Source organism: Amblyomma maculatum, chromosome 1 (assembly GCF_055883805.1).
Source record: "Amblyomma maculatum isolate TAMU_Amacu chromosome 1, ASM5588380v1, whole genome shotgun sequence".
Lineage (NCBI taxonomy): Eukaryota > Metazoa > Arthropoda > Arachnida > Ixodida > Ixodidae > Amblyomma > Amblyomma maculatum.
Genome location: NC_139344.1, coordinates 240,033,802 through 240,059,679, shown reverse-complemented (window position 1 = coordinate 240,059,679; position 25,878 = coordinate 240,033,802). Strand labels below are relative to the sequence as shown.

General features: G+C 45.1%; 1 protein-coding gene across 2 annotated transcripts; it reads right to left on the bottom strand.

Annotated features, from left to right (window-relative positions):
* Positions 1–1,713: 1,713 nt before the first annotated feature.
* On the bottom strand, positions 1,714–24,633 carry Ubc2 (ubiquitin conjugating enzyme 2). 2 transcript variants are annotated; one of them, XM_084590669.1, is made up of 6 exons: positions 24,482–24,633; positions 23,971–24,104; positions 23,731–23,781; positions 20,954–21,086; positions 16,521–16,668; positions 1,714–2,916 (listed from the first exon to the last, which is right to left on the bottom strand). In XM_084590669.1, exons 2-6 carry the CDS (start codon positions 24,000–24,002, stop codon positions 2,819–2,821), a joined length of 462 nt encoding a protein of 153 aa, XP_084446795.1. In that variant the 5' UTR covers positions 24,003–24,104; positions 24,482–24,633; the 3' UTR covers positions 1,714–2,818. The 2 variants fall into 2 exon arrangements, with proteins under 2 accessions (XP_084446795.1, XP_084446796.1); XM_084590670.1 differs by lacking the exon at positions 24,482–24,633 and adding an exon at positions 24,298–24,417.
* Positions 24,634–25,878: the final 1,245 nt, after the last annotated feature.

Below are 25,878 nucleotides of genomic sequence, written 5' to 3'. Positions count from 1 at the left end.
TGGATAAGTGCTGTGGATATGTGGTGTTGGTACAATGGCTCTAAGTGAGCCTGTTTCCAGGAATCCTGTTTTGTAAGCCTGTTTTGCTTTGTGGACACCCTGCAAATGCCAAATTGACCCTGTCAAGAGAACGTCTAGAAAAACACAAAGAAATGTCCCCCTGCGGGAAATAGCAGGAAGTGCTTTGGTTCAATTGTTCACCTTCCCGTCGAGAAGCCCTATCGTCCAGTGAGGAATGCCTACTGTACAAAGGAGACGACAGAGTGACACGTCCACTGACGCGCAGGACAAGAAAGGAGCATGACGCATACGGCCATTAGAGGATTTCCTGGGAATGCAGGAAAGATTTGCAATTGTTGGAAAGGGACAATGCTGGGAGCCGTATGCGGCGCGCACGTGCACTTGGGTTTCTGAGAAGTAAATCCACTTGCCGGAACCAGCCTACCGATTCTTGGCTGAAGAATAGAAATGTACCTCCTCGCCGTTCCCAAGCTTTTCCCGCCAACTAGTGATCACGCCCAACGAATCAATGCCGGACCAGTTAGAGCTTCAGACCATCAGTGCAGTGATGTGTTCGATTGGATGCCGATATCTGAGGGGCGTGCCCTGGATTTGGTTGGTCAGCATCTTCAGAGAGGGGCTGGACATAGGGGGTTTTAAGAACGCTGCAGAGCACGAAATGTCGCTCTGAGCCCTGGGTAACCGGCTCATCCAGTCGCTTCTCGCTATGAACTCTTAACGCTTGCCATTTTGCTGATGTACCCTTCTTTTTCGTGTAAATAATCTTGTAAATAAGTTTTCTTAAGTGCCATTAAACCTGCTTGTATATATTTTACCAACTTCGAAGATTCAGTTCTTCTACAACCCCGAGTCTCTGCACGCTACCAAGTGAAGGCCGGGTCGACTTAGCCCCAGCGTCACGACACCCGGTTGTTCAGTGCCTTCCTTTTATCATGCAGTGATTGGGGTAGGCGCTGTCGGCTGCCACGATATCATTATATTAAAATGTGTGCAGAAAATGCTTTTTAAAGCGAACAATGTAAATAAAAAAGCATGAAAAAAAAAACGGTGTCATGATTGCGCCTGATCGCATGGTTTCTTTGATGACTGATGGGCGGAAGGATTAAAGTGTTGGAAAAAAAACAACAAAAAACAAGGCCTATTTCCTGCATATTAAACTCTCCCATAAAACTGACGTCGATCGATGTTAGGCAAGTGTAAAATGCCGCGTGTCACACGGCTAGTTTTTCATCCCACTGTTAGGTGACTGCTGATACATGCATGCGATGCGCAAATACTTCATTGAGAAAAAAAAAACATGGTTAGGGCAGAGATTAGGAAATTAAAAAAATGCGCTACATCGCAAATCTCATTACACTGAGGTTCGTTATATCGAGGTTAGACTATATAAACAGAGAAAATAACAGCTTTGGAATAAGCCATTTAGTAATACCACTCAATGACCTCGAACACGCCTGACTGTCTCACACAAAGTGTTACGTCTACCCAGCATGCTTAGAGCTTCCAGGGTGAACATGGTGCAGCACTGCCAGCTTTCCATCTACATAACATTAAAACATGCTATAATGCAATGTAAGCTATGCACCAATGCTGGAAATATTTAAAAACACATACAACTTCAGTTTTGCCTTTTTATTGTTTATGTACTTTGTATAGATTTAAATAGAAATATTTAAAGAAGACACATACAACTTCAGTTTTGCCTTTTTTATTGTTTATGTACTTTGTATAGAAGATTTAAATTACACAACACAACACCACAAACACTATGTAACAAGCAAACAGAACTGACATGTGCAGCATACAGAGCTACATGGGGAAAGAATTTATGAAAATGGCCTAAAATGTTCGTCGCTGCTGCATGATGCTCACTTGATGTGAGCACCCTTTCAGTGTTCCCTATGTGTACACTTTTTAAATGAAATTCCCCTCACCCCAAGACAACAACCACTGTAAAGGAGGGGAGAAAAAAAAAAAAATGCTTTTAACACTGATCACGAGGACACACACCCAAGCAACATCTAAATCTGTTCCATTTTTTTTTTTTTTTAGTCACTGTTCACATCGTCACACTCATCCAAGCCTAGAAGCTGGAATGAAACCTGTCAGCATGCCAGTGTCAGTCTTACCAGTAAAAAACATTCTCGATTCAATGAACAAGACGTACGCATTTATATTTGGGAAAGCATGATAAGAGTACATACAATTCAATTTCATTGCAACAGGCACACACACAGGTAACTTCGGGTCACAAGGTCCACCGTGGTCTCTGCTATGGGTCGTAAGATCGCATCTAACGACAATTACGTCGAGTGTTTTTCTGCACCAAATCCCAAGGCGTATGGACTTGGACTAAGACCCCTACCATTTCGATCGTGCCACTAGAAGGGGCACCTCTATTACCAGGCTCTAACATAAGTAGTTGAATAAGGGCAGGGCATGGTGGTGAGAATAGGACAAGGAAGCTCTTATCAGTCCTCAGGACCTTAAAATTATTTAAGGTATCAGTAAGGACGAAACATTAGCTCAAAAAGGGATGGGAGGGAGCGTGATTAAGTTACGACATGCAATTAACGTCGAAAAATAAACTATGTACAGATGTTCAGACGTGCGTACGCAAAGAGAATCTCCTTTTTGCCCCAAAATACATTAACGTCACACCTGATTATTCACAAAGAGAATTTGAATATACATATAAAAAAAGGGGCGAGGGACCGGCAAGGGAACAGGAAAGGCTGACTCATGGAAATAGGAGCGTGCAATAATTATGTTGCAACCACTAGTTGGAGAGCTAAGCTTATGTTGCATAACGCTTAGTCCACAGCCGGGCAATACGGTCATGTTCTTCCCTTTGCTGCATGAACTGCGTAGCAATGCTCCCCACCAGTGGGTCCGCTGAAAAATGAAAATATGTGTTAGCCACAGCAGTTAGGTTGCTTGATTTGCCATCCCTAACAGCAAATAGTTGTGCAAGCTATTTGCCAACAGCCTAAAAGATTTGTATCATGCCACACTCAAACCTGGATACATAAACTTGAAGGGAATCATGAAATAGCTCAGTATAACGACATTTCAATATATAACACATGCTAACAGATGAGCTTTTTTTGCAATCCAGAAGGTAATGTTAGTGATGTGCATCCTGCCGGGATCATGACAGCTCAATGCAAGTGCGGCGAGCAGCGCTTTGTACAGGGCGTCGAAAACAGGGGCGCAGTTAGCATACACTCGCGTACCGCTCCCATCTTACGTAGCATGGCACAAGTGCTACTAGAGTTGTGGCAATGCTCTAAATGCAATAGTAACCCGATTTTGGGAGACGTCAATGCTGATCATAAGAGGCCTGATCCCGTGACTAGCGAACTCTAAATGCACTATAGCACAGTAAAAATTGTGTACAGATGAATTCTAAGTTGCCTTCAGCAGCGAAGAAGGTCAAGCGAGCATCTCTGGTCAGCTAGCTGCTTCGTTGAGTAACAAAAGGTGCATTGAAAGCTGGCTTCTGCACAAGATAGCAGTGTCGCATTGAAAACAAGCATGCCAAACTGAAGGCCACTTTCAAGCGCAGTCGATGTTCATCTTATCACATGATTTGACACAGCACAACCAATAGACGCCCAAGGACACTCAACCGACCTGGCTTCATGTGCACAAAGTTATTGTGAGAACAATATTAGGAGAAGCACCACTTGCAAGTGCTTCAATCTTCTCGTTTTCGTGATTCTGAGATCTTTCCGCAGCTATCTCCGAAAATTCGTTGAAAAATATCGCCTAATTTGAGCGTTATAGCGTTCCAAAGACGAGAATCTGCGCGTGTGGCCCTTTAAACTGAGGTCAAATCGCGCCGAATTTCAATCTCCTGCAGTTCGAGAAGTACGCGATCCGCGAACATAATCTTGGTGTCGTTCGAAAGATCGCGATTCAGACCTTTCCTATATCTCGGTTGGTGACCATTAGCGAGCCCACCGAAGCGGAAAACAAAGGAACAAAATCGCGTGAAACACGCCCTGCCATTGGACTCCCACCGCACGTGCGCACAATGGCGAGCTTTGGTTGGCTGGCGGCGTCGACTGCTCGTGGTCCGGCGCCATTTTGGAAAGGTCTCCTTTAGGCCTAGTCGGCCTAGCGCCGTTCCCTCATCGTAACCACAACGCGAAATGCACAGTATTAAGATTCACCGCCTTGTTATTAGCCTAAAAAAAAAAAAAAAAAAAAGTAGCGAGAGGAGATAAACGCGCCGGGGACGCTGCATCGCCGCATCTGGTTATCTGCAATCAATGACGAAGCGCCTCGAGTCCGCGATGGCCTGATAACGGCGTAGCATAACCGGTCGTGCTCAGTGCGACGACGAGGAGCGGCACGATCTGCCGCATACGGAATCGTGATGGTGCAGATGAGCAAGTGCAGCCAGTGCAGCTTTCAACGTCCGGATAGATCACCCTGTGAGGTAGTGCCGCGACCAGCCGCAGCGGCAGTCGCGAAGCAGCGCCCCGCGACACGCAGAACATAAAGAAGACTGCGCGGAATCCCAAATCTTGTCGAAATAAACTTTCTTCTGAATGCTACGCGATGCAAGACGAGCAACGGTCGCTCATCATTAGTTGCAAGCCGACTGCGTTTACAGCATGAAAGTGAGAATGGCGATCGCGCGCCAGAACTTGGCACCAACTTTTGCGGAAGTTACGATGCAAACGCACTCGTCTTGGTGGCGGCCTCTGGACCATGCGTTCCGTTCGCCGGATATTTCATTCTTTGAGGGCGAATTATACCGATGGTAAATGATGCATTGACATCAGAAGCTAGTCAGGACCTACTTTAATGAGTTAGTTAGCTTTGGTGCTTCAAAAACTTAACACGTTTTTCATCAATTTCTCAAAATCAAAATATTGAGGACGGTACATGTCTGGAGGTGCGATATCTCTGGTTCTACTTATGATATTGCTATAATATTTTTGCACCAGAAAGGTAAACTCATGTACAGTGCAAAAATATAAATGAATTTGTGGTATTTAATGAGGAAAGTTTGTAAAAATTACATGTTTTCTGGAGTGTCAAGGTGGCTTTTTGTCTCTGAACTTTGACAAGCTGTAACTTTGGTTAAAATGTAACCAGGACATTCAATCTTGATTTTTCCATTCTCTGTGTGTTCTAAATTGATTTGACACGTCAGTTTTCATTGTAACTTCTGTAACTTTACTGACAGCTCACCTCCAAACAAAGAACATAAAGTGCTCAATATCTTCAGAACTAAAAGGCTTACGCAAGCTGTAACTTTGGTTAAAATGGAACCAGGACATTCAATCTTGATTTTTGCATTCTCTGTGTGTTCTAAATTGATTTGACACGTCAGTTTTCATTGTAACTTCTGTAATTTTACTGACAGCTCACCTCCAAACAAAGAACATAAAGTGCTCAATATCTTCAGAACTAAAAGGCTTACATACAATTATTGTGCATATTTGAAATCAGCACAAAAAGCTGCATAAATGGTGCAACTTTCATCAAAATCTACCTGTAAATAACAAATATTGTCTTAAGACCAGGGTCCCCCCATAAGGGGGGACACGGCTCTTTGCGGCCGAAAATCGGTCTAAAAATCAGATTTTCGACTTCAATTTCGCGGTCCTGAGACGTTTTCACAGCTACGTGCAAATTTGGTAGAAAGATACCACCTATTTCGCATGTTACAGCATTCCAAACTTGTGAATCTGAACGCTTGGCCCTTTAAATAGAGGTCAAATCGCACAGAGTTTTGATCGATCGCAGATCAAAAAATATGCGCTCCACCGGCGTCATTTTAGTCTCGTTCGAAAGATCGTAATTCAGGCCATTCCCATGTCACGATTGGCGCCCGTGAGCGAACACCCGAAGCTGAAAACAAAGGGACAAAATTGCGCGAAACACGCGCTGCTATTGGGCTCCGAAGGGATGCGACACAAATGACCACTTTTGGTTGGCTGCCGGCATCGACTGCTTGGGGCCTGGCACCATTTTGAAAAAGTCGCGTAGTCAGGCCTAGCTCGTTTAGCGATGCTTTGTCGACACGACCACTGCGTAAAACACGGAAAATTTAGGCTCGATCGTCATACTGGTTTAAAAAGCGGAGAAAGATTGAGATAAGTTTCGCCAAGTTTCGCTTCTGTGCTTGTTACACAAGTATGTGTATACGGATAGGCCTTCGCCGCTGCCACTAAGCAATCCACTGCGCACGTCTAGACGCTTGCACAATCATCTTAGTTTTTCTCGCATCTTTGGCCGTACGAAAGCTTTCAACTCATCTGCACTTCCTCGCGCCATTTCACTCTGGAATGATCTTCCTGATTCAATTGCATCGATAAATAGTCCTGCTTCATTCCGTGAGAAAGTGTTAAGTTTGTATTGCTAGTTCAATGGACCTATGTTATACTATTATCATGTTGCCTTTCTTTCTAAATGTTTTCTCTCATATTTTTATATGCATCTGCATGTACTCTATTCTGTAGCGACCATGTATAATTACGTTGGGAATTCTTTTACGTTTGAAATTATGTAATACCTAGTGTCTGCTCCTTGTTTACAGCCATTAACCTTGATATTGTAACCCCCCTTACACAATGCCCTTCGGGGCCTGTAAGGTTCAATAAATAAATAAATAAATAAATAAATAAATAAATAAATAAATAAATAAATAAATAAGAGGCGCGCATTGTGTTATCCGCAATCAGTGACGAAGCGCCGACGCTCAGCGATGGGCCGATAAGGGCGTAGCCGGTGGTGCTCAGCAGGCACGACAGATAGGAGAGTGCACGCTTTACTCGAAGCGATTCCTGCCGCGTACGAGCATCGTAATCATGAAGATGCAGATGAAAAAGTGATACCTAAGCAGTTTTCATGGGCGCGACAGATCGAGCACTCAGAAAAGTTAGTGGCGCGGCGATCGCGAAATAGCGTCACGCGTGGAATCGCAAACCTTACTTTTGAGTTGCAGGGGCAATTCTCTCGGCGAGAAACAGTGATTTCACATCAAAAACCAGCCTTAACTCATTTTATTGACTTGCTGCTAGCCTTGGTAATTCAAAAATGTGCCAAAAACATTTTTGCCGATTCCTCAAAATTGAATTTTTGACACAGTCGCCATTTTGGAGCAGCCATATCTCGGCTTCTGACTTCCAAATCATCCTAGAAGGCTCATTTATGCATTATTGCAGTCCGCTGATGATTCTAGACCATTTAAAGGTACAGAAACGGTCACCAAGAAGCCACTGATAAACGTGTTCAGTGTGTAGAACGGATCCTTTTGAGCATTAACCCAAAGTATAACGCCTTGGAACAAAGCCAGTGATTTATTATTATTTTTTTTTGCGGGCAGAGGTTGTCGCTGTGTCGCATGGAACTATTTCCTTAAACCCTGACGTCACGGATGAGTTGATTGGTAAGGCTTGCTAGAAGCTGCCATTCGCTGCGGCCACTGCAGCCATGACGTCACGGACACACTTCCGGTAGCTACGTCGTCTGCTCGTGCGCTGCGCGAGCTCCTCAGGCGGTCAAGCACCGCACGATGGCAGCACCTCCTCGACCGTCGTAAACACCGCCGCAGTGGACCCTCCTCCCGCATACCGTACGCGAACGATACGGCGAATCGTTAGCGCCAATGTCTGCAATAAAGCGTGCTAAAATTTGTTGGATTCTGGAATACTGCGCCGAATATCAAGTATGAAGCCCTTGTGAGGATTGCTGACCAGCAGCAAATTGCTGGTAAGAGCGATAGCCGTGATACAAGCAAGTTTCTGCTCAAGCCAGCTGCCGCTGGTGCATTTCGGCTCATCCGATCTGCTCGTACTAGCTCTGCGATTAATGCGTTGCCAGAGTTAATCCTATGATTCTTTTATTATGGCAGGATAGGATTCACAATAAGGCAGTTTCATAAGTAGACGATTTACGACAGCATTGATCAGTTCCAAAGCGCCGACCGCCACGGCTTCGAAACGAAACAATTTAGGCCTAGCGACGACTAGGGACAGTCACGCACGAAACGGTCATTCGTCGCGCTCGCATGCCCCACTCCCGCGGTATAATGAACCTCAGCCTGCTCGCGGCATCCCGTGATGCAAGCGTTGCGAACTCCTGCGCTTTCATTACAGCTAAGGCCGCGCATTTTTTTGACGTTCTGATCAGCAACAAACCGTTCAAACAATACTGCAGGCAGGAAAAGGCTTCAGTACGCAGTCGCCGCGCTGTCGGCCGTAGTCGAAGACGTCGGGCGGCACAGTAGACACCGCATACTCTATACATCATCTTTAAACGTGATACAGTGGGCAAATGAATAACTTTGTGAAGCAGACCCGCTCGTACGTTTCGCACACTTGGGCGCCGATGAGTAGCCTCCGTCAACAGACGCCGCCATAACCTCGGCTAACGACGCAAACCGAGGTCGCCAAGCTCGGTTTGTGATAACCGCAGTTAGTGGTGTAACCATGGTTTGGTCCGCCGTGTAGCATGGGCTAACCACAATTTCGCGTAACCGCGATTACACTGCGTGAACTGGCGAACTCCTCAGGCGTGTACGAGCGAGGACGGGTTGACCCAAGTACGACAGCGAGCGAGCGAGCGTGCGGCAACCGAAGTTCGTCGAAGTGAAGTATTTCTGGGCGGAGCTTTGAACTTGCTTGTATTCTTAATTTTTTTTATGACTCCCTTTGGCGTACGAGTTGAGAGGAAAAATTGGAAGGGTCATTTTAATCGCAGATATCTCTGGTGCTGCAGAAGCTAGATTGAAAATTTTTGCGGGAGAATGATGGGCGATTAAATATATCAGTGTTATGGAGTCGTTTACCCTTCTTGGTGACCGTTTCTGTGGGCGTTTAAGGATCAAAATCTCCTCAAGATTGAATGTTTACTAACCATGCTTCCTCCAAACAAAAGACCAGTTTTCCTTATTATATATAAAACTACCTGCATTAGGTAAAAACAGTTTGCAGTTTTGGAATGAGCACGAGAAAATGCATAAATGATGCAAATCTGGTGCAAATCTGCCCATAAATAAAAAAATAATTTTTTTTTTCTAGTTTTCTCAAAACACCCATTCTTGAATTCTTGCTCATTTGCGGAAGTGATATCTCTGCCTTTAATGAAGGTAGAATTATAATTTTTGTTGTGGCATGTAGCTAAAAGTGCAAAGCACACAAAGTTAGGAACAGATTTTGCAATTTATGTTTCAAAAGTTTTTCAGTATTGCTCTACATCACAGTACGGTACCTACATCTGGAACAGTAAACTTTGAACTGTTATAACATCGCCAAGATTCTTGAACAGTGAACTTTGAACTGTTATAACATCGCCAAGATTTGTTATATCAAAAAAGTGCTCCTAACATTGTTTTCCTTATGCTTTCTAGTACCTAGTAAAGTGTCCATGTGAATTTTTTCTTCGGTTTCCACAAATTATGAACAATCAAAATCATTTATTTTTCGAATTAATTGACCAATCGGAAAAATAGTTACATATTTGAAATCAATGCAAAAAATTGAATCATAATACTAAGTTTTATTATGTTTGGTCAAAAATTAATAGCTTTAAGAGCCATGTCCCCCCTTAAATGGAGTTAAATTAGTGCAAATAACACTGCCATACTTTTTCACAGGATTTTCAAGGGGGTATTCAGATAATTAGCAATAATTCGTTATACCTGGGCTCGAATGCATAGACATTAGCATAGGGCAACAGTGAGTGAGTTGTCAAAATTCATTCTCTATAGACTACGTTCCATTGCAGCTTCCACTGTACTAGCGCGAGGTGCACGACAGCCCCAGTGAACAACATGGCGGCAACCAAGAAGCCCTCATTGCAAAAATCCACTATAATACCCATGCAAAGTACTGCTCAGTAAAAATGGGTAGAGCACTATTACAGAAAGCGTGAAAGTAAGCAAGGAAAGAAAATGCCTCCCCTGTGCTGCTTACAGTGGCTACACTCCAACAAATGAACACATTTCCTCTTTTCATCGGAATGGTTTTAGAGTTTGGTTTGCGGGCTGTAACATCCCAAAGCGACCGAGGCTACGAGAGACGCCATAGTGAAAGGCTCCGGAAATTCGACCACCTGGGGTTCTTCAACGTGCACTGACAACGCACAGTACACAGGCGCTTCGCCTTTCGCTTCCATCGGAAAGCGGTTGCCGAGGCCCAGATTCGATCCCGCACCCTTGGGCACAATAGCCGAGCGCCCTAACAACTAACTGCACTACCACAGCAGGGCAGAACGGGTATAAAAAGTTTTAGACGCAATTTGTGGGAAAATGTGAACATTCAAAACAGGAGTTATCTTTTATGGAACAATAAAATGTTAACACAAAATCCCCCTATACTTAAATTTCAATTTTCAGTAGTTCTAGTGCATTATCAGGTTTTCCTAAGTTGAATGTTTTTCTCAGTAACAAATAGATCTATCAACCGACCCCTTTCTGAACTGATTCATGCACCACAAAAAAAGTTTTTTTAATGCAGCACAAGGAAAAAAAAAAAAAAAAAAAAAAAACAACTATAACACCCTGCTTGCTTAAGCATCTTGCTGGAAAGCCCACAATGCAAAGACAGGTTTAATACAGGCAGGAAACATGGCTGTAAACTAAAACCTGCCACACTATACAACAAGTGCTTTTAAACTCAGCAAATTTAATACAAAATATACACAAGGTGAAAAAGTATGCATACTGCAATTGGAAACCATAATGTAATAAACAAAAAGAAATGAGAAAAAAAAAATACATTTATCTTGTTCAGCTACCATGTTTAGGTACCTTTCTACAAATACCATTAATAAATTTTGTTTGAAGTTTTTCATGCATTTACAGCCACTTAACCAGCATTAATTAGGGGTGTGCAAATAATCAAATTCTGATCAAACATGCTTGCTATTCAAGCTGCATTCATATTAGAAAGACTAGTGCCCCGAAAACTTTCGAATTCAGTGCAGTTTTAGCACACTGCGTGCTCCATCCCAATGCTCAACCACATGAACTGAGAAATGAAGCACCTTCAAAACCGATGGGGGCCGTTTTGTGAAGGGGGACCTTCCCTTGTGTGAAAAGGGTTTTCCCGACAGCGTGCACAAAATGAAGCACTCGATGCAACCAGAAAAAAGCATAATCCTCACTCTGATTTCATCTCAAAAGCAGACTATCATTGCGTAGGCCTTATCACGTAAAATTACTGTGATGCAAATCGTTTTTTTTTTTTTCAGGCCCATTTGATAATACGAGCTTTCAGTTAATCCGCCTTTTTCATAAAATGTGGTGCCCTCTGGGAGTGGTTGAAAATTCGTCTGCTACTGGTTGAAAACGTCCTTGTGAGACACAGCCACTTGCGAAATTGTGATATGTGCTCTTGACAGCTATCGCCATCTGTCGCGTACGCCTATCACGAATACGAACTGCGCATAACCCCCGAGATCAGCTCCGGCTTCGCCGATCGCGGAGACCAAGAGCTGTGCATGCATAGCAGGGGCTGGTGGTTTGTTTTCAACCAGGGGAGAGACTCGCGTGCGCATAGCGGCCTTGTGAAAAAGGTGGATTTGGACTTATAATGCTTTATCTAATTTACACTCATCACAAATTTCGTCAGAACCATGTGTGTTTAGTTCAACAGTGCCACACCATGAAGGGTCTTTTCAAATATTTTCTTAAAGTGAAAGCCTTACTTGACTATGTTTGCAATTTCGCGTCAGATGGAAATGGATTCAAAACATGTCTACAGGAATTGTGTCACTTAATACAGAGTTAGCAGTAAAATAATGATTGTAAGAGGTAGAGGATGACAAAACGTTGCTGCACACAAGATCTGCTGGATGCTGAGTAATTAGTTCATTACTTAGAGACGAAAAAGTAAATTAAATGTCGAAATAGCCTTGGACGTGTCCACCGAAATTGTGCGCAAGTCATCGAAATTTTGACAAAAAAAAAAAAAGGGGAATACACACACGAGGATAAAGGGCAGGAATTGATTAGCGATTAAACACGAATGAGCACTGCAACGAATGAGTGCCACGGAATGCCTCATGACAGAAGCAAGGGTGTACCATCCAATCTCACACTTCCAGGAGAAAGTGTGACAGATACCGTAAAAACCCGCGTATAATACGAACCCGAATATAATACGAGGTGAAATTCTGGAGACGCGAAATGGAAAAAAAAAGTTTTTACCGCATATAATACGAGAGAGAAAAAACAAGACATTTATTGAAATCGGACCTCACACTTCAATCACTTTCATCTTCAGCAGCGCTTTCCTCGGAAATTTCTTTGTCGGACAAATCATCCCACAGGTACTCATCTTCTGTGCCATCGAGGGCGTTTGAGATGCCGCACTTCTTAAACGAACGGCGCACAAGCTCCTCTGGGATGCTTGCCCACGCGTCCACAATCCATTTGCACAGCGTGGCTGGCGATGCTCGCTTCAGCCGCCCGGCCGGCGTCACTGCAGGCTCACCTGACCGCATCCATTCCGCGTAGCATCGCTTGACTGCGTCCTTGATGGGTTTGTTGACACAAACGTCGAGAGGCTGAAGTTGTGAGGTCATCCCACCCGGAATCACAACAAGTTCTGTGCGGCAGTCGCTTAGCAGCCTTTTCACCGAGTCGGCCAAATGGCAACGAAACGCGTCCAGCACGAGGATGGATGGAAAGGACAACAGTGCACCGGGCCGTTTGCACCACACTGACTTCACCCAGTCGAGGACAAGATCCTCGTTCATCCAACCTTTTTCGTGGCATCTCACGATGACATTCTTCGGCAGCTCCTCACCTTTCGGCATTGTCTTGCGCTTGAAGATGACATAGGGCGGGAGCTTGCGGCCGTCTGCCGTGCACGATAGCATGACTGTAACCCGCGTCTTCTCGTTTCCAGTAGACCGGATACAAACTTGTTTAGAGCCTTTCTCATGGACGGTGAGGGGCGATGGCATGTCCAGGTAAACCGGCGTCTGGTCAGCATTGCCTATTTGCCCCAGCTGAAAGTTTTTGGTCTTTCGCAAAGAAATCACGTGGCGCTGAAAAGCCACCAGCAGCTCTTCGAAGGATTCGGGCAGCTTTTGTGAAATCGAGGTTCGCCGGCGTAGCGAGAATCCAGCACGGCACATATAGCGATGTATCCAGTGCTTGCTTGCTTTGAAGGCGGAGCTCGGAATTCCCTTTTCCCTTGCAAGCTCCCTAGCTTTTGCTTGCATAAGCTCTACGCTCACAGCTAGATGCGATGCTCGCTGTTCTCGTACGAACTCCGTCAGAGCGAGTTCAATTTCCGGGAATGCGCCATTCTTTGGCCCGCGAAAGCTTCTTCGCATTCCCTTGCACGCGAAAAGGGCTTCTTTCTGTCGTCGCCATCCGCGAATGCTTCCCTCGGTGACGCCAAACTGCCTCCCGGCCACACTGTTGCCGATGTTTTCAGCAACTAAAATCACCTTTCTCTTAAAAGCAGCCGAGTACTGTTTCCGAGACCCTGGCATCCTGCTCGTTCACTTAAAGAAAAAAGCGTGCACTTTTTCGCGAACCGTGGTTTGCACGAGAGCACATGCGCTGATGCTGTGCGCACTCGACGACTCAACAACAAAGAGACGACACCTCGACGTCGTGGCCACTGCGGGGTGCGGCCACGTTAGGGCAACGAAGCCAAGCCGTAGCCGCACATCGATAACAAAGCCAAGCCGTAGCCACGCGGCAACAACGAAACCAAAACTTCTCGCAAAACTTTGACATTTTGGTTGGGATCCGCAAATAATACGAGGCGGAAATTTGGAACGCTGAAAGTTGGAAAAAAAACTCGTATTACCGTAAAAACCCGCGTATAATACGAACCCGAATATAATACGAGGTGAAATTCTGGAGACGCGAAATGGAAAAAAAAAGTTTTTACCGCATATAATACGAGAGAGAAAAAACAAGACATTTATTGAAATCGGACCTCACACTTCAATCACTTTCATCTTCAGCAGCGCTTTCCTCGGAAATTTCTTTGTCGGACAAATCATCCCACAGGTACTCATCTTCTGTGCCATCGAGGGCGTTTGAGATGCCGCACTTCTTAAACGAACGGCGCACAAGCTCCTCTGGGATGCTTGCCCACGCGTCCACAATCCATTTGCACAGCGTGGCTGGCGATGCTCGCTTCAGCCGCCCGGCCGGCGTCACTGCAGGCTCACCTGACTTCACCCAGTCGAGGACAAGATCCTCGTTCATCCAACCTTTTTCGTGGCATCTCACGATGACATTCTTCGGCAGCTCCTCACCTTTCGGCATTGTCTTGCGCTTGAAGATGACATAGGGCGGGAGCTTGCGGCCGTCTGCCGTGCACGATAGCATGACTGTAACCCGCGTCTTCTCGTTTCCAGTAGACCGGATACAAACTTGTTTAGAGCCTTTCTCATGGACGGTGAGGGGCGATGGCATGTCCAGGTAAACCGGCGTCTGGTCAGCATTGCCTATTTGCCCCAGCTGAAAGTTTTTGGTCTTTCGCAAAGAAATCACGTGGCGCTGAAAAGCCACCAGCAGCTCTTCGAAGGATTCGGGCAGCTTTTGTGAAATCGAGGTTCGCCGGCGTAGCGAGAATCCAGCACGGCACATATAGCGATGTATCCAGTGCTTGCTTGCTTTGAAGGCGGAGCTCGGAATTCCCTTTTCCCTTGCAAGCTCCCTAGCTTTTGCTTGCATAAGCTCTACGCTCACAGCTAGATGCGATGCTCGCTGTTCTCGTACGAACTCCGTCAGAGCGAGTTCAATTTCCGGGAATGCGCCATTCTTTGGCCCGCGAAAGCTTCTTCGCATTCCCTTGCACGCGAAAAGGGCTTCTTTCTGTCGTCGCCATCCGCGAATGCTTCCCTCGGTGACGCCAAACTGCCTCCCGGCCGCACTGTTGCCGATGTTTTCAGCAACTAAAATCACCTTTCTCTTAAAAGCAGCCGAGTACTGTTTCCGAGACCCTGGCATCCTGCTCGTTCACTTAAAGAAAAAAGCGTGCACTTTTTCGCGAACCGTGGTTTGCACGAGAGCACATGCGCTGATGCTGTGCGCACTCGACGACTCAACAACAAAGAGACGACACCTCGACGTCGTGGCCACTGCGGGGTGCGGCCACGTTAGGGCAACGAAGCCAAGCCGTAGCCGCACATCGATAACAAAGCCAAGCCGTAGCCACGCGGCAACAACGAAACCAAAACTTCTCGCAAAACTTTGACATTTTGGTTGGGATCCGCAAATAATACGAGGCGGAAATTTGGAACGCTGAAAGTTGGAAAAAAAACTCGTATTATACGCGGGTTTTTACGGTATACGCGGGTTTTTACGGTACTGTGCCTTTCCTGTAAGCCAATTATATTGGCGCGGGGAGGAGCGCTCGCGCCAGGCCCACTGGCCATTAAAGCATATTTCATCGTCATGTCATCCCGTCGTTCTGTTTCTGTTGTGTCGCCGTGTTCCATCGCTTGTCATGCCACCACGTAACATTTGGTTGGAGGTGCGGTTCATCCCCATCCTCGCCTTGCACCGTCGAAGCCAACCGTAAGCCGGGTCCATCTGCCGAAAGCCCGTGGAGATAGCCGCCCAGCTCTGCCCCAGCCCTTTTTGCTCAGACCCGACCAGCCGCTGTCCCCAGCCTCGTCCCTAGCCCTGACCACAACACACGACGACCAGGAAGAGCCCAAAGCCGACCCTACCGACCCCACGACGAAGCGGCCTCACGACCACTCGAGCGAAGACAGCACCCCCGCCCAAGCCATTCGGCGTGTCCATGAGTTTTGGCCTTCGGCAAACGGTGAAGATTGGACTTGATGCTCTGGTGCAAGCATTCTTCCCATCTTCGCATTCATTGTGGTGTCCAGCGTTTCATGTCCCAATCCTGTGTCTGTGTTCATCGTCACGTCATGCATTGGATTTCTAGCAATCGATCGGGACGATCGCTCGGTGGCCCCCGGTAATGCTACAAAGATGACGAAGCGGGCAGTGGCGTGGGGCAGAGCGCTTGCGCCAGGCCCGCTGGTCATTAAAGCATATTTCATAGTCATGTCATCACGTCGTTCTGTTTCTGTTGTGTCGCCGTGCTCCATCGCTTGTCATGCCACCACGTAACAATATATATAGCACTGCAACGAACACGTACCAAGGAAAGGAAATTTCCACTGTGTGGCATGAGCTCCGGCTAGTAAAAGCTATGCAAGGGGTTTGTGATATACCGTGCACAGCAGCGACTTTCAGGCTTTCGCATTTCTGCAGTGCTCTCGGAATTTTCTTTAATGACAATCATAGGGGTCACCAGTCTGTTGTCATGCTGCACTGCTTTATGCATAAACATTTTGTATCAACAGATAGAATGTCTTAGGTGCTCTTATTTTAAGAGGTGGTGATAGCAGCATATTTTAAATGAAAGCATGAGTCACCCTGGCAGGTGAAACAAACAACTGCCAAAGTCCTGCATGCTGTGCCACCTCCCTGCAACAATTTGTCTGAAAATAGTTTGGAATTTGCTTCTGTGCTTACTCACCTGGGTTGCAATCGGTCAATAGGGAGCATATAGAAAGCAGAACTTTGGAAATGGTGAGAGCAGGGCTCCAGTTGTCCTTAAGGATATCTAGACATATGACTCCTTGGCTGTTGATGTTACAGTGGTAGATGCGGGTACGAAATGTAACCTGCGGGAAAACCATACAAAGGCCGATTTACAATAACTCAGCAGTAGTAAAACTCGGGCAGGTTGGCAAGACGCAATCAATACTGCAAGTAAAATCTTTTGATATGATGAATGACCAATTCTTGAAAGATGGTCACTAACCAATGCAGTTTCACAGGTGCTATATCAGAACACTGCAAGTTTCTTAAAGGAGGATTGACAAAGAATACTTAGGTTCAATATCTGTGCCCACAAACGTATCTTCACCAATCCAATTTTAGAGTAAAAAGACAGTGCTGGAAAAGGACCAGGAAGGGAAGTACCGTGTAAACGCGTGTAAGGGCCGCACCCCCATTTCTCGAAGCTAATATTTAAAAAAAAATCAGTATAAGGGCCACGCCCAAACTTTCCATGAGCCACGTGGGAATAGCCTTCAAAATGCACGTGCACAGGAGCTTCCAGATGCCACCCACGGATGGCGGCCGAAGTCGTGGGTCATCACCGTAGTCATACTCCCTCTGCTGCGAGCCTCCGCAATCCATATCGGCATTGGTATCGCCAGTCCCGGCTTTTGTTTTGCCGACTGTCAAAGGCTCGTAAGTAGAGGTAGTGTGGTTGGCGTGGTCGCACGCCGCAGTTGCAGCTCTTGTGTGCTCTATGCTTTATTTTTCGTGAATTGTCATCGAGCGTTGCCATTCTAGCATGATGGGCAAGCCTATTGGTAACTACACAGCAGGCTTTATTTAAACTGAAAGTAGTGGAGTTTGCCCTCGAACATGGCAAGCGTGCGGCGGGCAGAAAATTTGACGTGCACAAGAAGTGCGCCCGAAGATGGTGCAACCAAAAGAATGCATTGAAGAACACCAGTTACAAAAGGCGTGCTTTTCGTGGCAGGCCATGCAAGTATCCCGAGCTGGAAGAAGAGCTGTTCCGCTATGCAATCGAAGTGCGGAACAATGCCTACGCGTTGACAACAGACATGCTGCAACGAACATGGACGATGAGTTTGTGCTTGACTGGATAAAAAGCACTTGGCAGAACCTCCCAGGAGCCATATTGGCCAAACGATCTCTGCGCGTCTTGGACAGTTTCTGTGGTCACCGGGTAGGGTTAAAGAACACCTGCGCAGTATCCGCAGAGGCATGGCCATTATTCCGGGTGGCCTCACCGACATGCTGCAACCTGGACGTCAGCATAAATCGAACTTTTAAGGTTGTATTCCGAAGGTAGTACTTAGAATGGATGGCAAATGGCAATCGCGACGAGACGCCGGCCGGGCAGCTCAAGAGGGCACCGCTCACAACTGTGCTTGGCTAGATTTTGTCCGCGTGAACTTTGTGTCTATGAATATTGTATTGCATAGTTTTAAGGTGCCTGGGTTTTCAACAAGCTTAGATGGGACTGAAGACGACGACTTGTGGAGTGAACGTGCACCAGAGCACAGCACCAGCTCGGAGCCGGAAGATTCCACGAGTGATGATTGAATGGTAAATAAATGCTGCACATTTACTAATAGGCCTGTTTGTACTTAAAAAAATTTTTTTTTCTTATGTCGCATGTAAAGGCTGCACCCCGAAAATTGGCCCTCGAATCTGGGAAAAAAACTGTGGCCCTTATAAGCATTTATGAAATATTTTCTGATGTTAGTACTGTGAAAATCTCTGCAGATGGCAGCATGATATCAGCAGATTCTGTGGTAAATCTAGTAATAAGAAGCACTGAATACAGAGCTTTTCCTTGAGGACTGGTATTAAATGCTGGTACGCAAATGGCACACCACAAGGCTTGCTAGCACACTTTACCAACCTCCATGTCATCGTAGTCATTGATGGTATCAAGGTAAATTAGAATCTCTAAGTAACTGACCCTTGAAGGAGTTTAAGGACTCTCCATAGGACAAAGTGCAAAAATCCATTACAGTTTCAGGGTGCTGGAAATGTCTCGCCATCTAAAAGTGCATTTGACAACATAACTTTAGGTTTTGGTATAGTTTTTTTTTTTTTCTCTCAGGAGGCAGCAGCAAGAGATTTTAAACTGGAGTGAGGTGGCAGTTGAGCTGGTGCCACTAGGAGTGAAATTCGCGTCGGGCCATGCAAAGAGACCAGCATCAATCGCCGGAACTTCAAAAAGTGAGACTTCGATGGCTCTGGCAGTAATACAGGTGCACGATCTGAACCATTACCACCAGAACATATGTGAGCAAATTTTTCAGGTTCCGCTCGCTTGCAGCACGTCCTCTAAATGTTCCCATTATTTCATTTGTATTCAGCTGGACTTCCACTATGGTAAAAATATCCCTCTGCCAGCGTAAAAGCTTGTAAAGTTTTTACACTGAGACAGGAACATGGTGTGCACCAGAGTGAACGTGTGGGCGTGGCACTAAGAATTGGATCAGGCAAGTTTCCGACTGACTCTGACTAGGATTTATTTTTTCCCCTTTGTGACACAAGATATTTGTCTAAAAAAAAAAAAAAACACCTAGACAAGATTTAGGCTTCTAGTCTGGCGATGCCATACAAACTTGCACTACTCCACTGCCCCTTCTGCAGAACACCTACTCCACGAGCAGCAAAAGATCAATAAATGAAAACACCGCAGGCTGTGCTATAAACAAAAGAAAATCCATGCCAAAGCTAATGTTTTTTTTTTGCAGAAAATGCGCAAAAGACACAAAGCAAATTTGTATCTCAATGCTTCCTAGAACTGTTTCCACGAGTAGCATGAACATGTCACAATAGTAGTAGGAAACACTGATGCAAGAAAAGTACGAGAAAAAAAAAAAGAAAAAAAAAAAAGCCCAATTTATTATCATTTTTTTTTTTGCCTCGAAGCTAGAAATTCTTATTATGTGTCCTAACTGCCCCAGTCAAGCACTTCCAAGAGAGAGAGAGAGAAGGCAAACTTCCAACTTTATGCATTAAGCTTAGACATCCCAATTATTTTTCAAAGCTCATTTATTTAGCTGCACTTTGATAGATGTTATAAAAAGATTGTACAGAAAATAATTTACTAGAAAGCATTTTCTAACACCTACTAGCATTGCATGTTTTGCATGCAGACCCACAAGAGTTCATGTTAAAAAAGAAAGCCCCAGATACCAGTCTCAAGCTTGCACAACTAGGAAAAGAGGCAATTTTGCATATTTGGGAATGATTTGATAGTGGATCCTTCCATCCAATTCAAGCGTTCTCAACTTCTTTATAAATTTTTGTCAGATTAAAATTTTTTTTTAACAAAAATTTTGTATATTGTTAAAGAATTTAGATTTTTTTGTATGTGAAAGGCCATTTATTCAGCTGCACTTCAGTATTTGTTATACCAAGATAATGCAAAAACTCCATTTAATAAAAAATACAGAACTACACGTTATAGCTTCTGAAACACCATGCGTCTAAAAACAAGGCAAACAAGAAATCAGTTTTGCCAATGCTCCTCTGAATACTGCAATAACAACCAATGTGGTGCACAGTCCATTTGTAAAACTTGCCACTGGACATCGCAGCTGTCTGGTTTGTACACCTGTTTGCTTAACTCTGAGTCAAAGTTTCTCATGCATTCAGACATTTTCCCAAGCAATACAGAAATTGCACTTCTGCATTTCCAGCTGGTCCCACTGTGCACACTGTCAACAACCACAAGGACATATGGCAGTTACATTTACTGCAGCTGCCCCAGTAAGACATGAACAGGCCAAGTTACACTGGTCCTGAACAGTGCTGGAGATGGTTTTGAAAGTGGAACTGCGTTTGGCACAATTATGTGAGGAAACTCATTACAAGACCCTTTCACAACATATGGAAGAAACTAGCATTATTTATTACGTGCATACCATGGTGACAATGATACTATGTAGACGATGGCAGCAAGTAGTGGTGAAGGCCAAGCTAAAAATGTCTTTTAGCCACCAGCAGGCCAAAAGTCACACATCTTGGATACAAAGGAAAACTAACTGAAACCCAAGCTGAAGCTACTTCACAAAATGTATATGTAAATAATTACTTCAATGAAAGAAAAAGCAACTGCTATTTTACCATTCCATAAACATTAAAAGCAAGTGACATGACCTGTCATAACAATAAAACATGGCATTATGCTCATAATTAACTAACACTGCCATTAATTCCCACTTCTGCCTTTTATAAATTAGAAACACCTCAAAGGCTAAGCAGAGCCTCAAATTAGCACAATTATTACATGAAGCGCAGTTCACTTTAAAGTTGAAGTCCCTCGGTCACTCCGATCACAGCATTGCTTTACAGTCAAAACATGCCAGACAGATTGTTCAGTACGCAACATGTCAACATCACCTTTGGTGGCTTGAAAGGATAGTCTGGACTGAAGTGAATGTCCAAGAAGAACACTCCACCTTCGTACACAGACCCTGGAGGTCCAAGGATGGTGGAAACCCATTCATAGAGGTTATCTCCCTTCGGTCCCGCACTATTAGAAACAAAAAGTGAATACTCTCAACAAACACACAAATTGAGCCTGCACATATAGCTGGTAATTCAAGCAAATTCTCGCTATTGCAGGTAGCTCCAGCCCAGTCAACAAACAGTAGAAGGGAAAAGAAAATACAGAACACTACAATTTGGAAAAATAGTTTGGCTTTGTGGGATTTAACGTTCCCAAGCAACTCAGGCTTAGAGGGATGGTGTGGTGGAGGGCTCAGGAAATTTCGACCACATGAGGTTCCTTAATGTGCACTGACATCACGCAGCACACGGGTGGCTGGCTTTTCGCCTCCATCGAAAAACGGCCACCGCAGCTGAGGTTCGATCCTGCCTGCCTGGGCACAGAAATTGAGCACCTTGACCACTGAAACACCGCGGCTGGTGCAATTTGGAAAAATGGACAATACTGATACAGAATCCCCCTCAATGCAAACCTGCCTAATCAAATGCATCAAGAGCTGTGCAATGTGAAATGGTAACATAGAAAAGCTCGCATTACATCCCACCACAACACTGTGCACATTTTTGCAGGCTCTACAGCTTACCTCAGTCTGCACTAGTATACAGTTTCACACGTTTCAGTTGCTTGAGACAAGTCCATTTATAGTGTTAAAAAAATAAAAAAGGTATACTGCAAGGTTTGGCATCCTGAAGCAATACATGAGCTATGCAGTAATTTCAGTCTTTTAGGGTTCTTTAACATGTGCTTACATTACATAGCACATGGCCATTTTTGTACCTCGCCTGAAGCAAAATGCAGCTGCCATAGAAGGAATTGAACCTGCGCTTATGACCAACAGCCAAATGCCAAAAACTGTTGAACCTGCAAGCTGACAGGGAACAGTTGCAGGCTTTCTAGAGGTATTAAAGAATATACTATGCCATGTATCTGTCCACTAGGTGACAACCACTATGAAGTACCTGAGCTGTCAACACTTCACATTCAGAACAAGCCTCAAATCACACACAATCCATGCAGTCATAAAGAAGCAAGGTTCTGATGCATGCTGTGAGCTACGTAAAATATCAAGGTCTGTCTTTGTAAAAATTTCATACTACTACTACTACGACGCTGACATCTGAAACCATGACAAAAGTGTTCATGCATGGAAAGATTGAATTACAACAAAGGCACAACAAAATTTCCAGCTATCACAGCAGCAAGTACCAACCTCACTGAAAGGTTACTCATGCACCAGCTGAACAGAACTTATGAAATCTAATTAGGCAGTACAAAAGTGCTTTTGAAGTCGTAGTGGCAAACCCCACCAATTTAAAAGACAGTGCAAAACAGTGCAGTGCAAAAACAGCAGGGCAGTAAGAATATGTATTAATGACATAATAAACAAGCTATGTACCTTGACTGATCATAACTAGATGATATAGGATTGAAAAGCGACCGCGGCGGCTGCTTTTAGATGGAGGCGAAAAGCCAGGCGCTTGTGTGCTGTGCAGTGTCAGTGCACGGTAAAGAACCCCAGGTGTTCCAAATTCCCGGAGTCTTCCACTACGGCGTTTCTCATAGCCAGAGTCTCTTTGGGACATAAAACCCCACAAACCAAAGCAAACCATAACTAGATGAAAACTCATCATCATCATCATCATCATCAGCCTGATTATACCCACTGCAGGGCGAAGGCCTCTCCCATATTTCTCCACTTAACCCGGTTCTGTGCTAGCTGCATCCACTTGACCCCTGCGAACTTCTTAATCTCATCCGCCCACCTAACTTTCTGCCTCCCCCTGCTACGCTTTCCTTCTGGAGATGAAAACTGAAGCTCCTCAAATATTTAACCTGCGGGCATTTTCGTTTTCCTTCAATGTTCGCAACAAAAAATTTTTTTTATGTTCCATGGCTGAAGTACCCATAGCAGAATTGGTTGGACAGATGTATGCAACATACTTCATTTGAAAGCACTTTGTTTGATGGCAACTGTGCGCAATTAAATATGCTTAGCAAACAGAACTAGAAAAAGTGTTATATGTATGGCTATAATGAATGGTTTGCTTTTTTACAGTTTAACGCCCCAAAACGACTTAGGCTATAGAGACGCCTCGCCATAGTGAAGGACTCCAGAAATTTCGACCACCTGGGATTCTTTAATGGGCACTGACATCGCAGCACACGCGCTATAATGAATGATGTAGGCACAGATTGCACTGAGGACGCAAGAGGGCAAGTTTTATAAAAATCCATTCCTCTTGTCATGTTCAACAGTAACGGCGCGTAATTTGCGCCACTATTAAATTCTGAAAACGCCCCCACAAAAGGCTCCCTATTCCAAAAAATACATGGCTCGGTCAGGGTCATTCTCAAGGCGGTGAAAAAAAAAAAAAAAAAAAAAAGACAGAATCCACTCGATATAAGTTGAGCTGTATGCAACAGTAATTTTTGCTACAACACTGAAGAAGACATTTCCAGTTTGTATACAACATTGCAAACTGCTATTACGCTTTCAACCTAAAGTATGACAGCATACAATTTCGGCACATGCTATGGTCTCTCTCACATGGTACAGTCGTCAGGCGCGTCTACAAAGCTACAACGCGACCATTTTGTTTAACACGGTTTGACGATCTCGTGCTGTATAGTACGAAGTTCGGATATTGATCAAAAAGGGGGAACAAACCTGCAGTTAGGCGGGGGGTCCAACGTAATTTCCGCAAGCTCCTTCTGGATCCTGTGAAAAGAAGTCATACCAAGGCTTTGGCACACAGTCTACTCTAACTTACAAACATAAGCGAAGCGAAAACTAACGAAGCAGTGGCACAGGATTTAGCAGAGCTCAGCAAAGGAGGCAACTTATGAAATCCCAAGTTCGTCACGACGTGGGTGCCGCCTTAGTCCTAATGACGATTGGCCCACTCACCTCTTGGCACTTGTGCTCAAAGCTTTCGACATTTTGGGGGATGACTTCCACGCGTTTCGGTCCTCTCCCAGATGCTCGCCAGTCGCCGATAAAATTCTTCTAGTTGAGGAAGAGTCGGGCCTTGATGGTCCGGCCTGTGTTCGATCACCGGACATATCGCACTCAGAACCGCAATCGACAGATACGCACTCACAAAACATGCGTATCCGCAGACCACACGATGCGGAAGCACTTGTATACTGCGCTTACTGCGATGAGTATGCACTACAACACGTGCAAATCGCAAGTGTACGAACTTGTAAACATGAATAATACCAACAGAAATACCTCAGTCCTAACAAAGACCTGAATGGAAGACGAATTTTCCCAGCGAAGCCATGCCTCTCGTTAAGAGCCACGACAACGCTGAGCACGCAGGCAATACGGCCTTTCGAGCTATAAGCGCAGCTGTAGGTTACTTGGTTTAATACTGAACCCGCGAAAAATATACAAACAAAAAATTTCGACTTACAGAAGCACGAGCCCCCACTGACGAACAGGAACAGCGTACGCTGCGCGCGGTAGTGTGTCAGGTAGTGTTGTACGCTGTTCTCACCAATGGAAGCACTCCCTCGCTGCGGCAGTTACCGAATGCATCGTCACCCCCTTCATTAGCAAGCAGTATTCTCGCGCAGAGGTCAATCACTTTCTTTATGGTGAGGTGTCGAAAATATTGTCTTTATGAAGACGTACGAGTGTTTATTGCTGCCTTATGAAAACAATGAACGTACATGCATATGCTGACGCGTAAATACAGTGCTCAACACATGGTAGGCTACTGCTTGCACAGAAATCGGAGAGGCAAAGGCAGTGCTAACTATTCGCGGTTTTCTTTTGGTATGCAACGAAACCTTGGATGCACACCTTGGCATTAAATAGGTTTTTCTTCTGACGCCGTAATGCACGTAGCTTTTTCGTGCCATATGTCTAGGCTGTTCACCAGTTTGACAAAATGTTGTTGCAATTATTACGGCCGCGAGACTCCGATTCGGCAAGAGTGGAAGCGTGGGCGAGTTGGTGATGGTTCGATTGGTGCATAGCGCTAAAAAGACAAGGACACAGCGAGACACACAGGACGGGCGCTGTGTGTCTCGCTGTGTCCTTGTCTTTTTTAGCGCTATGCACCAATCGATCCGATTCGGCACCATTCATTGGACGGAGCTGGCAAGGTCTGGAGAGTCAAGGGAGGATGAAGCATTTTCGGCAGCAAGCGCAGCTTTATGTTCTGGCGTTCCTGCATAATCATCGCAGCTTGCTGGACCGCATCCTGCTTTTTTGGCACGCTGTCTTGTTCGGCACTTGTGCAGTTGCTGAAGCTTTCCTGCCTTTGTTGCGGTGTAGCTGAGGAGATGACCATGCTGGCCAGGTGGAGGTAATAGTGGTTTACATTGAGAATAATAATAAGAAAGGAAGGAAAATAATGTTACCGGCCATCTAAATCTCAAGTACCCCCGAGTTGCGGCGCCGGCGCAAAATAAGAAGCACAGAGCGGTGACAGCAAGAGTGAACGGGGGAACTTACATTTTGTATTTACAAAAAAACAAAATGTAGACGAGATCCATACCGGACAACCTGGAAGCAGTTTTGGTACCGCGTCTGGAGCAGTAGCCTTCTCACGAAACAGACGCAAAGCTTACGGGTGGGCACAAAAATAATGAGGGACACTTATTCCACCTTCTGACCTCAAATGAGCAACCTAATTAGGTTGGCGGCTCTTCCCAACTTTATGATATGTGGTCTCGTTAAGTCGCTACCACCTACCAGTGCCATATGCCCGTGATTTTCCGCTCAAAACGGTAACGACGCCGGATTTCCTAGACCTTTTAACACTCGTGTTAAAACGACAGCCCAGCCAAACAAAGAGGCAGC

Coding starts and splice junctions, on each gene's coding strand:
- Ubc2 (XM_084590669.1), bottom strand. CDS start 24,002: ATGTCGAAAGCTTTGAGCACAAGTGCCAAGAG. Junction 16,669..20,953: donor ATCCTTTCAAGCCACCAAAG/GTGATGTTGACA, acceptor GTTTTCCCGCAG/GTTACATTTCGTACCCGCAT. Junction 2,917..16,520: donor ATTGACCGATTGCAACCCAG/GTGAGTAAGCAC, acceptor TTCATTTTTCAG/CGGACCCACTGGTGGGGAGC.